We start from the raw sequence: 16,340 nt of genomic DNA, 5'->3' as shown, positions 1-16,340 counted from the left end.
GATACTTGCTAATCGATTGTTTCTTAGAGGTGGCAACGCCAATTACAGGCACATTTCGCCGGCAATTTTACATATATCATTTTGTTTTTATTATTTTATAAAGTGTTTTCTTATTTTCCTAGCTGGTTTCCATGGCGGCATTGTGCTTGGACTTTCTCGGCTTTCAGGTGGGGCTTAGAATATGTGTGATTGGGTTATTAGTCCGCATACTAAATGGGTTTACGTTTCCAAACAGGAGGCGCTGAAGAAGATGCGAGATGTGGACGACAAGATTATATATGCACTAAATGCCCTGCCAACGGAGTCGTTCAAGGGCCAGGTAAACAGCGAAAGCACCTGTCGCGATCTGTACGCAAAACTCCAGGAGTCACACTTGGCCAGGGTAAATCCTGATTAAGTACAACACACGGGGATCTTGACAGATAGCTTCTCCTTGCAGCAAGAAAGCATACGCAGTTGCATAACCATATCGGCTAGTAATCTGAAGCAGCTAAGGGAAAAGCGGGAGGCCCAGGCGGATGATGTAGATACGGACAGCAAGTTTAGGGCGGAGCAGCGCAAGGTAACTAACCGTAATACATATGTATGGATAACTCTTACTGGGGCCATTCCTCCATTCCAGCTGCGGGTTCTCCAGGCCGAGCTCAATGTCGAGGACATAATTAAGGAGCGATCCTACAAGACCTTTAATGAGCGATGCCGATCCTATTTTCATGCTGGCCAATAGGTGGAACAAATGCAATGACTAGTTTTAGGTGGATTTAAAAGCAGAAGCCTCATGGAACTGCCCAGCAATATAGCATTTACATGCACTCAGTTGTATTACAAGTTGTTTACAACAAGTACATAAAGATAACAGTCTTAAAAGCGCTTATTTTATTCGTCGTGGGGAAGGTTGTAAGTAGCATAAACCGATCCGACGGGTACGCATTTTAGGTTCGCCAAGGCTTCCAGGACGCGCTGTGTGGCATCCTTCAGGTCGTTGTACTCATGCAGCAGTTCAATTATCTTCTTTTTCTGGGTATCTGAAGTTTCCTTCGGTTTATTGGCCGTTTTGCTGGTCTTTTTCTTTTTTTCCTTCATATTTAAATTGAATGCAATTGGATTGAAATTCAAGCTTTCGGTTGATATCGCTATCGATAGCGCATCAGCTGTGTGCAATGCATTCTGACAGTCCGGCATCCCCGTTTCTCAAAACGTGTAAAGTCTCCCGTCTCTTTGCATGATTAAACCCAGAAAAGGATTCTCCGGAACAGGTAATTTGTATTCTAATTACGGAGCTGTAGAAGCCTCTATCCAGGAGTTGTGGTGGCTCATCTAAGGGCGTAGCCAGAGATCGGGGAATGGCTAATGCTGACCTAATCCCGCACCTATACGCACACAAAGCAGCCGTGTGTGCACATATGTATGTACATACACGTACATTGAAATGTGAAAGTGTTGTGATTGTGCATTTTGCCAGGAAAAGTGAATAGTTCATTAAATGTTAACGCATTATATGTAATTTATTGGCCAGACAACGTAATCTTTATGTTTCCGGAAATGTAGAGTTACCCAAGAGCAGTCGCTAAGCGAATGCTCGGTGGTGTACAGGGCGTAAACATCCTGGTGCGAGTAGATGAGAGCATTAGGGAACACCCAGTCATGATTGTAAACCTTAAATTCGACTATTTCTCATTCCACGACGACCTCTGCCCATATTTTGTAGATTATTCACAGCACTTTCGTTTTGAATTAGAGCACAGTATTGCAGTAAACCAGGGCACATACATTATCGGAAACTTGTCAACTTACGTTACTTTACGAATTAAATTGGTATCTTACAATATTCGGTTTTTAATGAAATATTGTTTGACTATTTGAAGCTTTTGAATTGCCAAGACGACGACATGTCTACCACCCACAAACAGCGTTATAAAAATGCCGCCTTGGACTCCACAGAGATGCGGCGTCGTCGCGAGGAGGTGGGCATCCAGTTGCGGAAGACCAAACGCGAACAGCAGCTTTTTAAGCGACGCAATGTGGTCCTGGAGCCGGCTACATCCTCAACATCAGCCGGAATGGAGAGCATCGTCAGTAACGAACAGCAGGTGCAGTTTGATTAATGATTTGGTCATGAATGCCTACTCTAAACTATCTTCCCTTTCCTTCGCAGGCTGCCGACATGCACATGTCTGACAGCAGCACTGGACCAACGCATTTTTCTGGCGGTCAAAACGAGGCAACCGCTGTAAGCGGGGCACAGCCATCCGTAATCAGCGAGGAGATGATTCAAATGCTATACAGTGGACGTGAAAGCGACCAGCTTGAAGCCACTCAAAAGTTTCGCAAATTGCTGTCCCGCGATCCCAATCCACCCATTGAGGAGGTTATCCAGAAGGGGATAGTGCCGCAGTTTGTCACCTTTTTGCGTAACAGCTCAAATGCCACGCTGCAGTTTGAGGCCGCCTGGACGCTAACGAACATTGCCTCGGGCACCTCCCAGCAGACCAAGATCGTAATCGAGGCCGGGGCAGTGCCCATCTTTATTGAGTTGCTCTCCAGTCCCCATGATGATGTCCAGGAACAGGCTGTGTGGGCCCTGGGAAACATAGCCGGTGACTCACCCATGTGCCGAGATCATCTGCTCGGCTCCGGCATTCTAATGCCTCTCCTGCAGTAAGTTATAATTATATTGATAAGATTGTGCCAAAATAAGTGTGACTTCTTGCAGTGTATTGAGCAACTCAGAGCGCATTACCATGATACGGAATGCGGTATGGACTCTCTCGAATTTGTGCCGCGGCAAAAGTCCTCCCGCAGACTTTGCCAAAATTGTCCATGGTCTGCCAATACTGGCATTGTTACTGGACTATACTGACCCGGATGTACTAAGCGATACTTGCTGGGCCATAAGCTACCTGTCCGATGGACCCAACGATAAAATCCAGGCTGTAATAGATGCGGGTGTTTGCCGTCGGCTAGTTGAGCTCCTATTGTAAGTAGTCCTGCTGCCCCATTACAAATGGATTATAAATATTAATTATTGACTTCCTCGCAGACATCCACAGCAGAACGTGAGCACTGCCGCTCTAAGGGCCGTAGGCAATATTGTGACCGGCGACGATCAGCAGACCCAGGTGATATTAGGGTACAACGCTTTGCCCTGCATAAGCCACCTACTGCGTTCCACGGCGGAAACAATTAAGAAGGAGTCATGCTGGACAATCTCTAATATCGCAGCCGGCAATCGTGAGCAGATCCAGGCCATAATCAATGCCAACATATTCCCGCAGCTGATGGTTATCATGCAGACGGCTGAATTTAAGACTCGCAAAGAAGCCGCATGGGCCATTACCAACGCTACCAGCAGCGGAACCTCCGAACAGATCAACTACCTGGTGCAGGTTGGCTGTGTGCCGCCCATGTGCGATTTTCTCACCGTCGTCGACTCGGACATTGTCCAGGTGGCTCTAAATGCACTAGAAAACATTTTGAAGGCAGGTGAAAAGTTCCAGACGCGACCTAATCCCTATGCTATTACCATCGAGGAATGCGGAGGTAATTAAATTTATTTATAACATCACCTTTCAACTTCTAAATCGCTACCGTTAAAATAGGTCTGGACAAGATCGAGTATCTGCAGGCGCATGAAAACCGCGACATTTACCATAAATCGTTTTACATAATCGAACAGTACTTCGGCAACGAAGAGGAGGATAGCCGCGTGGCCCCCGTGGCCGGCTCGCAACAGTTTGAATTCGATCCAGACAACATGCCCAGCACAGGATTTAACTTTTAGCACCTTACCAGGCAGGACATCGTGTACACTATTCAAATGCGAATTCCTCTCAAGTCATGAACACACAACATACAACAGGAAGCGAATCCTTGCCGACGGGATTTAAATGAAGGCCAGAGCACGGACATGAAACACAGGCCGCAGGAGAAGGCAGACATTGCCCAAGTGCAGTCACTACTAGCATTTAAGTAAAGTTGGTCATTCGGTCGGCTCGTTTCTTTGTTACACACACTCACCTGCACTTTGTATCTGCGGTTAAATTTATAGTTTTCGAAGTGGTCCAGGACCAGACATGACCTTACTCAAAGTTTTCTCCAGCTGGCGAGATTGCTTTCATCTAGTTTGTATGTACTAATTTAATATGTTATACACAACCCATTGTATATGTTTTTGCTTTCCTCAGATTGAGTTTGTAAATATTTTTCATAAGGCCCAAAAACGTTGAGATCCTGACATGGTGTTATACATTTTGACAAAACCAACGTTAATTACGATAATGATAACGAATAACTTGAAACGTCTTTATTTGATTTTGTTATGCGAATCGCCGAATGTAAATTTGTTTAAATTATAAAGCATTGTAATTTAATTTAGAGGACACATAAATAAAGAACATCTAGACCACACCTATGAATATCCAATCTTACTACTGCAAATTAAAATACGTTTGTAATGAATCTTTCAGCTCAAGTATACCATCCTTAAGCTTATTATATCCTCATGTGTAAATTATTTTCAGAATCCTTGGAAATATCCTAGTGGATTCAGCACCACCTCTCGGTCATTTACTAAACAGCGAAATACATTCCTTGACTCCATCTATAATACCGGCACCGTCGTCTCCAGTGACACACTTATGTGCGCTTGACGAACTGCACCTTGTATGGTTTTGGAGTAAGCGTAATTCCAGGCAGTAGGACCATTGATGGAGATTCTCCCGCCGGGAGGACGACGCTAAAATGCTGCACGATCCGCACTAGAAACGAGAAGATGCAGGCACGGGCGAGGGCATCGCCCAGACAACGGCGTCTGCCCATGCCAAAGGGCATGAAGTACTCGTCCTTGAAGCACTTGCCAGCTGAATCGATAAATCTCTCTGGGCGGAACTCAAGAGGATCTTTCCAGTGCTCCTTATCGAGATGCACGGAACGTAGGCTGATTAGAATGGTGGCATTTTTTGGAATGTCGTAGCCACCCAACTTGGTTGGCCACAATGCTCTCCGTGGACCCGTAATGGGGGTGATGTGGAAGAAGCGCTGCACCTCCATGATGAAGGCATCCATGTAGTCAAAGGATTCCCGACGGCTCAAGTGAGGAAACGCATCCGTGCTGGCAGCAGCCACACTGGCGGCCACGTGGTTAAACAGCTTTCCCTGGACATCCGGGCGCATAGCGAGCACCATTAAGGCCAGGTTGATCGTATTGCTAGTGGTCTGGGAGCCTGCAATGAAGAAGTCCAGAATGGTCATCACCAGCTGCGTCTCATTGAAACTGCTGCTCTCGCCGAAAGCACTCCGATCCTCCATCTCCTGGAGGTAGGCATAGATAAGATCGCTTTCAGCAGGCGACGGATCCTTCGCCAGCTGCCTTCGGTGCTCCTCGATGGTGTCCATAAAGAAACCGTACAGCTCCGTGTTCAGTTGCTGGATGAGATTGTAGCCAGTGCGATCGGGAGCCACGTGGCGCAGCCACGGAAACTGAGCCAGCAGACCACCACAGATGTCAAAGAGTTTGGAACGTCGATTCATCAGGTCGAGCAGCCGCCGCAGGGTGCCATCCTCCTGGCTGGCGATCCTCTTTCCAGCAATCAGACACCACAGTACATTGAGTACACTCTGCGCCAGCCAAGTGACCGGCTCGATCGGTTGCTCCTCGGTGCGTTCAAGCTGCCCAAGCAACTCCTCCGCCTCCAGTTCTATGTGATGCTCCATCTGGCTGCGCCCGTAGCCCACGTTGCGCATCTGCTTCATGGCAAAGTGGCGATGCTCATACCAAAGCTGTCCGTCCGTACAGGTGATTCCCTTCCTGGTTCCCATGGTTCGCAAACGCAGAAAAAAGTTATCCGGTCGCCCCTCGAACACCTCTTGCAGCTGCACTTCCTTCACCATCTCGTGGCCAAGAGCAACCACCACGTATTCGCGACCCAGTTTTAGACCCACCAGATCACTCCGAAAGTCCTTTGCCCAGCGCTCGAACAGGATATGCTGGCCGCCAACAGCTTTAGCTTCCTTGCGGAACTGTCAACATAATATTGAAATGAATGGGTAATCTTATATTTCATGATTTTAAGAACGGATGAGATTTTAAGATCTTGATGTTTATTGAAGGTACTAAATAATTTAGTCTGCTATTTAAGTAAGAACGAGATTTCTTAAAGTCATCAACATTAACTAACATTTAAAAATGTTTTATTCATATGGATATAGTTCTAATAATCTTGTTTTTTTTTTGTATCCAAGATACTTTTGAGTCCCTTACCTGTAAAGTATTTCCTAACCATGGCACAAATCGAGGTCCTGTTTAAAAAAGAAATTTAAAAATATAGTTTTTAATATATGGTTTGTTAGTAATAGTATTTCATAATTAGTATTTCATCAACTTATGTACATAGGTATCAAATTAGCAATTCTAATCTAATCGGCTGCAAATGAAATCTGGTAGCAATCTACCGAAACGAAAGTGAAAACTCTATCTTGAAATCAAACCCCTTAGTTATAAACTATCAATACGTTATCAAAATCAATTTCATAACATTTATATGTGCATTTGAGAAAAGAAAACTCCCCTAAAAATTGCATATTCATTTATCCTCATTTTAAAATGCACAAATGGCGAAATTGCAAATAAGAAAAGTCTGCCTATATACAGAAATGGCAGCTATTACGCCCATAATCGTAGTCCTAATGCAAATCAAAAACTGCATTGGTAAGTGGAATAAATCAGCCTGGCCCTTGTTACTGGGTAATTCAGACCAGTTAGGCCAGGTGTCAGAAATATGTGACGTTTTTATCAATAAGATATATTAGCATTCAAAACGTGTGCCGTCTGGTTCCCCACCTACTTGCCAACGATGCCTCTGATCACCTCACCATTACGAGTTGCTAATGAGCTGACCATTTGGGAGTGGGGCAGGTCGTATGTGTGCCTGTCGAGCCTATCTAGAGTTCAAATATGCACATAATTATTGAATAATAAGATGGTCATTAGGGAAAGAATAATGTGCTCGAGATAATGTCTCAATTACTCTAATATTATATTATAAAGAACTGGATAGCTCTAAAAACAAACTGTACCCACGATAAATAAAATTGGTTCAGTGGTTCTTCGAATATGAAAGGAAATCTATAGTTTGTTCGAGCACCAAAGTATTGACACAGTAGAACTTCTTATCATCATTTAAATTACCAGGAAAAGCTATAGTTTGCACACAATCGCAATGCAGGACCAGAACACCTCACCTGGGGGAAAGTTCTTGGGACGCCGCACGGAACTGATGAGTGAATAAATCACGAAACCAATTAGAATCGCGCACAAAAATATGAGGGCACTCATTTCAATATATTTTGTTATGACCACCGAAAAACGAAACCGTAGTCCAAGCAAGGCTTTTGTCCAATTTAACGTCTACTTGGGGGGAGCCAAAGTGTCAGAGCGTCCGTACGCCACGCCAGCTCTATGCCAACTGATTCCGAACCCGAATCCAACGAGCGAGAGAGCCAGAGGCATAACCATACCCATACCCAGACCCAGACCCAGACAAACCCACGCGCCTGGGCTGCCGCCTTTCCATGTGGGTCTATTGATGATAGTGCAAGCAAAAAAAGTCGAGTGAAACGAAAACGGGCGAAAAAGCCCGTCTCAGTTGATAAATCAAATACACACATGTCGGTACATATGTATGTACACATGATCCAGACCATTTACCATAAGTAGTTATGTGCCCGAAGAAATTCGAGCGCCGATCACGTCCAAAACGTGCTTGGCTAAGAACTATTTGTTGTTTATAATTTACGGCGACCGCTGTTTTCGACAATTCCAATCGCCAGAGAGCAATGTTGAAACCTTGATAAGCTGAAACTAGATTGTTCCCACGATAGCAATGTTCTTATCTAAGATAAATCTCTTTTTTAAGTTGTCCGTTAATTTAATTGATGCGGTACAAAAATGATGGACTTATCAATAAGAAGAGTTTGTACATCGAATATGAAATTTTAACCGCCGGCGCCAGCAACTCAATGCGGATGAAGATCTTTGGAGTGTATACAAATTTTGGATTGTAGTAAAGTAAATAAAAGTATGTTCCCCAATGTTCCCAAAAGGAACGTTCGTGTCCCTTATAAGAAGACGGAATTCTTTGCGATTATATAGTCAATCTCGCTCGTCCAGGGATTTTTAAAGGCCCGCCACTCGCTCTGCAACTGAATGTAGCTGTTGTCCTTGCATCGGAAGCGGTAGACCTGCGTGGTAACCTTTTCCGGCACCTGCATCACCATTTTGTGAGATTCCATCAGCGCAGCGATGTCTTCGTTGTGGAAGTACTCGTAGAAGCTGGTACCAAGGATCTCCTGAGGCAGGAAGCCGATCACGAGGGTGGCACTGTAAAACAATATAAGTCGAATCTTCAGGAAAATTAAAGCTCATAATGGGACCTACCGCTGATCGATGAACAGGAATTTTCCTTCGCCGGAGTGGCGCGAGATGAAGAGCACGTGCCGAATGTTCGGGTGATTGTCCAGCGAGGCGGGTACTGTGGAATTGCGGACGTTGGGCGGAATGCGACCTATTGCCACAAGACAGGATAGATTCGTTGTCTGCTCGTCGCTGTCGCCGTCTTGATCCTCGTCCTTGATGGGTGTCCAGGACTTAAGGTAGCCCGTACACTGGATAACGCGGTACTTGTGACCCGTACCTAGTCTGGACTTGCGCTTCGTGGAGCTTCTGGAGCTGGAAGATGTATCGGACTCCTCCTTTATCTGGTTGTTGTTAGCGGTGCGCAGTTTCATGCGGCAGAAGAAGGAGCGCCGTGCTCCGGGACACAAGCGGCACAAACTCTGTGGAACATCGGTTTTAACGGGTAACATGGCTGCAAATAATAAAATAAGGGGAAATCTATAGTCAATAAAGTGAATTTCACACTTTTGTGGGCCACTTACTCTTTGCATCTATAAGCCTTTCCCTGGGACACTGCTCCAGTGAGGATAGCTGCTCCTTAACCTTGCCAATGTCCTTCGGATGCAAGACGTCGAACCAGCTTTGTCCCAGCAGATCCGCTTGGGTGCTGTTCAGCACACTAGACACCGAATCGGAAACATACAGGATGCGTCCTCGGTCACAACCCACCACGAACAGGAATCCCTCCGAGGCCTGCAGGATAATCATCTTGAGCTCCTGGTCGGACAGGAAGCTCGGCCGGTAATCAGATCCGTTGAATGGATGCAAACTGCCGCTACCACGAATCCCTCGCAGATGCTGCACTGCCATTCGGAGCACCGTCAGCTTGTCCAGCTTCCGCTGCATCGCAAAGCACATAGGAATCATGGATGAGAGCTCGTTGATGTACGTGTTCATCTTGTCTCGACGCCGCTTCTCGATCTCGCTGTGATTTTGCCTGAATGATATAATACAATGGTAAAATGTAAAATACATACGAATATGCATGCAGGTATCTTGATTATAAAGACTTATTAACTTCTGCAAATAATCATTTCTTCTTTTTGAATCAACGTTTCAAAGCAATTCTAAGTTCTCCAAGCCGGATAAATGGATATGGAATACGTTAAGTTTTAAAATATTTTCCGTACTTGCGATTCTCATCCGAGGTTTTTGCCGACTTCTCCTCGTCGTAGTTTTCATCTTCGATCTCCTCCAGATTTTCGCTAAATCGAAACCAACCAAGATTGGATTAAAAAACAACCCTGATATTTAATCAACCAGTGTGTGGTTTTCCCATGTAACGGGCGTCAACTGTTGCTCCCTCTTCCCTTCACACCCACGCACACACCTGGCCAATTTTTGTGTGTGTGCGTGCGGGTTTTCGCGAATGTGCGTTCGTGTGGGTGTTTAACGCACACACTGACAGCTAGTTTTTATGTAATGTGTGTAATTTGCAATGCACTTTTCCAGTGAAACTCACCAAAACTCCTGCACTTCCATCGCCAATCAGTAACGTTTGCTCAGTCGCCTTAACCTCTTACCGACGAAGACCTCTATTTCGTTTGTTTACTAACATCAACGGCCAAATAATAACATTTAAAACGGAAGTGTGTGCAGGCCGATAATTTGTTTCAAGCTTTTCCTGCATCTTCAGCTTCGAAGCTCCAGTGTGAACGTGGCTCGAAAATATACCAGCCTCTTTCATAAGAATACCAAAAATAAAACAGGCTTTTACCTTAAATATACTTTTTGCGCCAATTAACAACGGTATACTAACATTCAAAATAAATAAATTTTGAGAATCAATTTTCATTCTTTTACTTTGGTTTATAATCTGATATTATGAGTAAACATCAACACAAGTCGAAACAAACACAACCAAACAATTGAATACTATTTATATTTTTTCCTTAGTTCAATCACAGCTTAAATGTGATACATTTTATCCAAGCATATCGTTATGACCTGCATATAGCGATCCCAAAGACATCTAGTTTCCTGGTCCCTGAAAAGGACATAAAGTTCTTAACTAAAAATACTTATTTTATCCATACAAGATCTCACCTTGATATTTCCAGATCCAAAACGCTTTGAGTTATGGAAGCTAAAAATTTATTCACTTGCTCCCGGTTCCAGCCATTCTGACGCCAAGGGTCAATAAGCTTTTCACAGAGATCGACGAAAAGATCGCGCAGCTCCCGATTGCGATGCAAATTGCAGGCGATTGTGATCAGGGCGCGCCAATAAGAACTGCAAATCAAATGGTACAGGTCAATGAAATGGTAAGATAATCGGGAAATTAGTCCTTACCGAAAGTTTCCATCCAGTTCGTGAAAGGCGCGCTCAAGAAGAACTGGCTTTAGGCGCATGCAGACGAGGCTAAATGCAAGGACTAAACTATATAATCGCTCTTTGGTGCTAGAAATAAATCTCACTGCTTAATCTCCTTTTCCTTATCGAGCAGACAGCGCAATTCCCGCAAATCCAAGAGAAATTCTTTGTCCATTTCGGTGTCATAGTACTCCGGTCCAGTGTGCTGCACTTAATAAATTAGTTTTGCAAGGAATCAGGTGATCTAATTCATACCTGGTAAGTGTACGTCCAGTAGATCATGATGGCATGAGAGCAAGTTAACAAATCACTGAAGCTCAAGTATTGCAACTTCTTCTTTGTCGTTTCGAAACGGAGGCAGGCCAGGAAAACAATGCAGGCATATTTTCTGTAAAAGTGAAATGATTAGCTGAAGAAAGTAAGAACTATAAATTAACGCTTTTCCTACTTGGCAAGATCGGTGGATATGAAGAAATGTTGCTTAATATTGTTGGTCAACGTGCCTGGCATTTCCTCCACTGCTTTGAAAATGCGTTTTACGTTGTCAAATTGCCGGCTGATAAAGCAATATGAAATACATATATTAATCCTCTGCCTATGGAATAGCCAAATCTACACACCGAACCGATTTCAGCTTGACGCACGTCTTCTCGGCCACCTCGTCGAGGTCCTTGCGGTAGCGGGACGACAGCTTCTTGCCAAGAATTTCACGAGCCACCACATCATCGATGGAGTAGTACTTTTCGGTGATAAGGTCACGCATATGCGGCTCTAGCTGGAAGCAGGATTGCTCCATCAGCTTGGTGGGTGCGTTTAAGTAGAGTTCAATCAGGGAATAGGTGCGGTAGTGATCCAGGACATCTGATGCAATCAGGTCGCTGGGAGCCCCCATGGAGTGGCCAAAACCCTTCTGTTTTAAATATGACACCGCCTCGCTGGCTGGAATTAGAAATCGAAGGAGTCACTTTATATGAAACCCGTCCAGTCAGGAGAACAAAACTTACAGGAGAAGCCTTCGATCCATAGTTGATAAATTTCTGGATCGACGATTGTGTAATTACTTATAAATACATCCACGTCGGCCTGAAAGCATTCAGTTTTATTATTTATTATTATTGTGGAACATCAGATAGTTACCATTTTATTTTTAGTGTGACCGTTTTCTGAACTAGCCGTCCAATTGGATTTATCGAAATGTATGTTAGAGATGAAACATTAGGTGGCCCATGCACTACAACCTTTTTCTATTAATTTTTCATTAGCTTTTCTAAAAGAAATATTTATTGTACAAGTTTTATAAGGTATTAATATAATAAAAATAAACAGACAAAAAGTAAATTATTAGTGCTAAAACCCTTTTTGGTGTGTTCTTGCTTTTTAAGATCAAACCATTAGTAAAACTTTAAGAATTTTGATGCTCAAAAATATGATATTAATATGCAAGACAAGTAGCAGTAAAAGTTGCGATATTCAAAAGTCAGAGGTGGGGCCAGGCTAGCGTTCAAGAAACGCGACTATCGATATCGCCGATAGCTGCAAAGCGCATGACAACTCTAGTTATCATGAGGAAGAAGAGGAGGATATCAACTTTTTTAGTAAATTAGTAAAGTTTAAGCTTAAAAAATGTAAATTGCAATGAACACCAAGCTGTAAATAGGGCAATGCAACTTGAACGCGACCAGCGCGCAATTCGCATGTGAGTCGTGGTGAGCGCGGGAAAAAACGCGGATCGCGGCGGCAGCAGCAACAACAACAACAGACCGTCCGTCGTCTCGTCAGACGTCGAATAATATACATATATCGCAATATTCCAATTGCAAGTGGCAATTCGATGAACAATTCAAGTGCATTAATATCGTTGGCCCGAAGAATAAGTGAAAGTGAACTGGCATAACAATACTATGGAACAGGTTGACTCCTCTACCGAGCTGCACCTGAATAGGAAAGATCTGGCCGCGCTGGCCGAGGATGTTGTGAAAGAAGAGGTGATATTAGAAAGCCCCAGCCATCACCATCATCATCATCACCATCAGGTAGGAAAAAGGAGCAACAAACTGTGCATAAGGCGCCCGTTTGGTTGTGGCTTTCCCATTTGCTTTTCCTTTGGCGGGGTGGTTTTGGTTCCAGACTATGTGTGGTTCAGGTTCTATCTATTGAATCCGAAACCGAATCTGGCTCGAAAACCGCTCCGCTTCGCTCTGCGCAGTTGTGGAAAGTGGGTGGTGGGTGGTTGGGCTAGGTGGCCTGGGGGTGGCGCAACTTACGCCCTACGAAGCGCTCCGTGCGACCCACTGGGCCACAGGCATTCCCCGCTCGCCTTCTCGTCTCCACCCACTCACACTTTACCCCCCTCCTCCTTCTCCACATCCACCCACCGCATTTGTGGCGCACAAATGTTGTGTATACCGATTTTCATTTTTCCCATGCTGTGTTGTTTACTTACATTCGAATTTTCTTTCCCGATTCCTGTGCAAATCGCATTGAATTAAATCGCAAACGTCATTAATTGGCCGCTGGACTCTCACCCACATACATGTGACGAACGTGGGAATATGTGCGCTATGGTAATGCAGTTGGACACCAAGGTTCGCATGGTCACATCCTCCTCCAACGACAACAGTGGTAGCGGCGGCGCCAGTGGCGGAACAAGCGGAGCGGGCGGAGGCAACGGCGGTGTGGTTTCGGTGCCCGTATCCCTGCCCATCGGATCGATGATAACCGGCACCACCTTTAATGTGATCACGCCCGACCAGCTGCCCCACTTCAAGCCGATGCTGTGCGTCGACAACAATGGCTACCTGTCCGGCAGCACGGTCAGCATGGGCAACGACCTTAAGACGATCGTCATCCAGCAGCAGACACAACCAGGCGGCGGCGGTGGTGGCGCCAATAATGCGGGCACCAATACGACCGCCACAAATACGATTGGACTGAACCACGATGGATCCGGGAGCAACAATAGCCACGACAGCCTGGCCACCTTGGAGCACGCCGCGGGCGGAGCGAGTGGCGTTGGAGGTGGCGGTGGCGGAACGGGTGGTGGCTCCTCGGGCTGGTCGGAGAACCCGTCCACCCAGCACAATGAGGTCTTCCAGATCCGCTGCAAAACCACCTGCGCCGAGCTATACCGCAGCAAACTGGGCTCCGGCGGCCGTGGACGCTGTGTGAAGTACAAGGACAAGTGGCATACGCCCAGTGAATTTGAGCATGTGTGTGGCCGAGGTTCCAGCAAGGACTGGAAGCGCTCCATCAAGTATGGCGGCAAATCGCTGCAGTCCCTCATCGACGAGGGTACGCTCACGCCGCACGCGACCAACTGCAGCTGCACCGTCTGTTGCGACGACGAAGCAGGTGAGTCAGGTGAGACGAACAACAATTTTTACACACTGCCACTGCTGCGTGGCGGACCGAGTTGACCTGGTCATTGGTCCGTCATGCCGTCCCAAGTGCAGGACTCGCGCACAACCCGAAATCATAACACTACAACTTAGAACACCCACCTGTCTTCTGTTTATAAACATTTTTTCTTGGCCAATATAGTATTTCAACAATTCTTAACGATTTAATATCTTACTGAAACTGAATTATTCTAACGTATACAAGTCTGGAATATTATTACATATTGTAACTCAAAAGAAAATAATGTGCAAGACCGCAGATATCTCAAAAAAAAAATACATTTGGTTTAAGCAAGGTAGCTTTATCAAACAGGGTTATAAAATGTAACATTCCATCATAAATATAGATTAATAAGAAAGGACGTAGTAACTAGCAATCGACCAAATAGTTGAAAATTTTGCGATTGCTGATATGCAAACATATTGAGAGTACATCTCGCCCGTTAATTAAAAGCAATTTAAAATTTATTGCTCTTGACAACAAGTAATAATGTTACTTTTAAAACTATTCGGACAGGACATTCGTTTCAAATGTCATTCTGATTTATTAATAACAACTCATTATTCTAATCACTTTAATGGGCCTCATTCGGGTTAGTTTGTCAAGAAAACTAGTAGCAAATAGTCCTTTCCAGGGCCTCGTTATGTTTTCTCCAGTTGTGCCGAGCCCAATGTGCACCCCAACTGGACCCAACTAAAAACATTTGTTTAACCCCCCTACACGCTCATCTTGTTTAGCTTCCGGACCTATCCGTCTCTTCACACCGTACAAGCGGCGGAAGCGGAATCAAACCGATCTCGATATGGAGTCTGGACCCAAACGCAAGCGTAACACCCATCATAGTAACAACAACAACAGTAATACCAATAACAACAACACGAGCGGGAGCGGCGCCAATAACTGTGTGGATGTAACTGCAGCTGTGGCTGCTGCTACAGCCAGCGTGGTGGACGAGAACAACATGTTCCTATCGGAAGAGAACATCACGTCCAAGGATGAGCCGTGGGCAGCGCTTAACGACAGCCTGGACACCTCCACCGAGCTGGTCGACCAGTCGCAAATGGGCAACACCTATGAAAGGGAAACGTTTGTGGTAAACATCAACGATGGATCCTCCATCGCCGTCCTGGACACCAGTCAGTCGATGAAGAACATCGAACACGTGTACTGCACCATGGTCAAGGCGACCAATGACTTCAAACGCCTGCTTAACGACATGAAGCAGTCCTACGAGCGTCGCCTCGAGGTTCTGCAAAAGGAGCGCGATGCGGCGGTCAGCGCGATGCGTGTCCAGGTGCACGCGGACATCGACGATCCGAATATTTCAGGCTCCCTGCACGGCAACGAGATCATTTCGGCTAAGAAGGTATGTTTTGGGCTTTGGTACTAAGGCTTTGGTTCTTATATTTGCGATTTCCAATAGTGCGCCAACTGTAACCGCGAAGCATTGGCCGAGTGCTCACTGTGTCGAAAGACGCCGTACTGCTCGGAGTTCTGCCAGCGAAAGGATTGGAATGCTCACCAGGTGGAGTGCACAAGGAATCCACAAACGACAACGCAGCAGGTCATGCTGTTGATCGACGATCAGTCCTAAGCAACGTAACGAATTGTACATACAAATTTTACTACTAATTAATACGATTATAGGAAGTTCCCCTAAAGTCCTTGCAGATCGAACCAGGTCATCCACCTGTAGTCCTGTAATCCACTCCCACTCCTTTCCCCCTCGACGCCCAATCCACATTAGCAATCCTGCAACCTCTTAGACGTATGTCCTACATTAATGTAATTCTTAACGTACATATAACTATATAAATATATATACATTTTACTATTGAACGTAGGGCAAGCCAGCAAAGAAAAAAAAAAACAAAAAAGCGAAACGAAAATAAAATTAATTAAAAAAAGAGTAAAATGTAGCAAGCGAAAATCAAAGCAAGTGCAAAGGCGTAGAGAATTAAGCTACAATATGGAAGTAAAAGTAAAGAAAAACTAAACCGATTACTTGTAATTCAATTTAAATTAAATTAATTTAATAATAGTTGCAAAGCGCATAGCATAACTAACGAGAGACCCCAAACATCCAACCACCCCGCTCCCCGCGCCCCATTCAAAACACACAATCGACAGTGAAAAACAACTAGATAAAACCTAAGCAAAGATAAAAAATTTCTGA

The 16,340-nt window shown here is 44.9% G+C and overlaps 7 protein-coding genes across 11 annotated transcripts; 3 read left to right on the top strand and 4 right to left on the bottom strand.

Moving 5' to 3' along the window:
- The first annotated feature begins 35 nt into the window (after window positions 1-35).
- Window positions 36-867, top strand: LOC120450556 (protein MIX23). 2 transcript variants are annotated; one of them, XM_039633663.1, is made up of 4 exons: window positions 36-167; window positions 236-382; window positions 440-562; window positions 623-867. In XM_039633663.1, exons 1-4 carry the CDS (start codon window positions 132-134, stop codon window positions 725-727), a joined length of 411 nt encoding a protein of 136 aa, XP_039489597.1. In that variant the 5' UTR covers window positions 36-131; the 3' UTR covers window positions 728-867. The 2 variants fall into 2 exon arrangements, with proteins under 2 accessions (XP_039489597.1, XP_039489598.1); XM_039633664.2 differs by having other exon boundaries at window positions 53-167; window positions 239-382.
- On the bottom strand, window positions 866-1,182 carry LOC120450557. The gene has a single exon (XM_039633665.2). The coding sequence runs from the start codon at window positions 1,180-1,182 to the stop codon at window positions 877-879; it is 306 nt and encodes a 101-aa protein (XP_039489599.1). The 3' UTR covers window positions 866-876.
- On the top strand, window positions 1,161-4,407 carry LOC120450545 (importin subunit alpha-7). Of its 2 annotated transcripts, none has more exons than XM_039633648.1 (6): window positions 1,161-1,256; window positions 1,866-2,090; window positions 2,156-2,658; window positions 2,714-2,977; window positions 3,041-3,540; window positions 3,600-4,407. In XM_039633648.1, exons 2-6 carry the CDS (start codon window positions 1,890-1,892, stop codon window positions 3,779-3,781), a joined length of 1,650 nt encoding a protein of 549 aa, XP_039489582.1. In that variant the 5' UTR covers window positions 1,161-1,256; window positions 1,866-1,889; the 3' UTR covers window positions 3,782-4,407. The 2 variants fall into 2 exon arrangements, 1 of the variants encoding a protein (XP_039489582.1); XR_005616285.1 differs by lacking the exon at window positions 1,161-1,256 and having other exon boundaries at window positions 3,600-4,125; window positions 4,185-4,407.
- Window positions 4,270-7,468, bottom strand: LOC120450546 (probable cytochrome P450 305a1). The gene is made up of 3 exons (XM_039633650.2): window positions 7,240-7,468; window positions 6,260-6,297; window positions 4,270-6,018 (listed from the first exon to the last, which is right to left on the bottom strand). The coding sequence occupies exons 1-3, from the start codon at window positions 7,331-7,333 to the stop codon at window positions 4,636-4,638; spliced, it is 1,515 nt and encodes a 504-aa protein (XP_039489584.1). The 5' UTR covers window positions 7,334-7,468; the 3' UTR covers window positions 4,270-4,635.
- A 436-nt stretch (window positions 7,469-7,904) lies between these two features.
- On the bottom strand, window positions 7,905-10,107 carry LOC120450550 (protein cycle). 2 transcript variants are annotated; one of them, XM_039633655.2, is made up of 5 exons: window positions 9,915-10,106; window positions 9,583-9,657; window positions 8,935-9,389; window positions 8,435-8,864; window positions 7,905-8,377 (listed from the first exon to the last, which is right to left on the bottom strand). In XM_039633655.2, the coding sequence occupies exons 1-5, from the start codon at window positions 9,932-9,934 to the stop codon at window positions 8,116-8,118; spliced, it is 1,242 nt and encodes a 413-aa protein (XP_039489589.2). In that variant the 5' UTR covers window positions 9,935-10,106; the 3' UTR covers window positions 7,905-8,115. The 2 variants fall into 2 exon arrangements, with proteins under 2 accessions (XP_039489589.2, XP_043862174.1); XM_044006239.1 differs by lacking the exon at window positions 9,583-9,657 and having other exon boundaries at window positions 9,915-10,107.
- Window positions 10,108-10,223: 116 nt separating this feature from the next.
- Window positions 10,224-11,966, bottom strand: LOC120450551 (acidic fibroblast growth factor intracellular-binding protein). Its single transcript, XM_039633656.2, has 9 exons — window positions 11,903-11,966; window positions 11,770-11,848; window positions 11,386-11,704; window positions 11,214-11,321; window positions 11,021-11,153; window positions 10,870-10,970; window positions 10,745-10,813; window positions 10,499-10,684; window positions 10,224-10,439 (listed from the first exon to the last, which is right to left on the bottom strand). The coding sequence occupies exons 1-9, from the start codon at window positions 11,903-11,905 to the stop codon at window positions 10,361-10,363; spliced, it is 1,077 nt and encodes a 358-aa protein (XP_039489590.1). The 5' UTR covers window positions 11,906-11,966; the 3' UTR covers window positions 10,224-10,360.
- A 351-nt stretch (window positions 11,967-12,317) lies between these two features.
- Window positions 12,318-16,156, top strand: LOC120450544 (deformed epidermal autoregulatory factor 1). 2 transcript variants are annotated; one of them, XM_039633647.2, is made up of 4 exons: window positions 12,318-12,798; window positions 13,339-14,116; window positions 14,902-15,530; window positions 15,588-16,156. In XM_039633647.2, the coding sequence occupies exons 1-4, from the start codon at window positions 12,667-12,669 to the stop codon at window positions 15,756-15,758; spliced, it is 1,710 nt and encodes a 569-aa protein (XP_039489581.1). In that variant the 5' UTR covers window positions 12,318-12,666; the 3' UTR covers window positions 15,759-16,156. The 2 variants fall into 2 exon arrangements, with proteins under 2 accessions (XP_039489581.1, XP_039489580.1); XM_039633646.2 differs by having other exon boundaries at window positions 13,339-14,125.
- Window positions 16,157-16,340: the final 184 nt, after the last annotated feature.

The sequence above is a fragment of the Drosophila santomea genome, chromosome 3L, assembly GCF_016746245.2.
Source record: "Drosophila santomea strain STO CAGO 1482 chromosome 3L, Prin_Dsan_1.1, whole genome shotgun sequence".
Classification (NCBI taxonomy): Eukaryota; Metazoa; Arthropoda; class Insecta; order Diptera; family Drosophilidae; genus Drosophila; species Drosophila santomea.
This window is presented reverse-complemented; position numbering and strand designations above follow the sequence as displayed.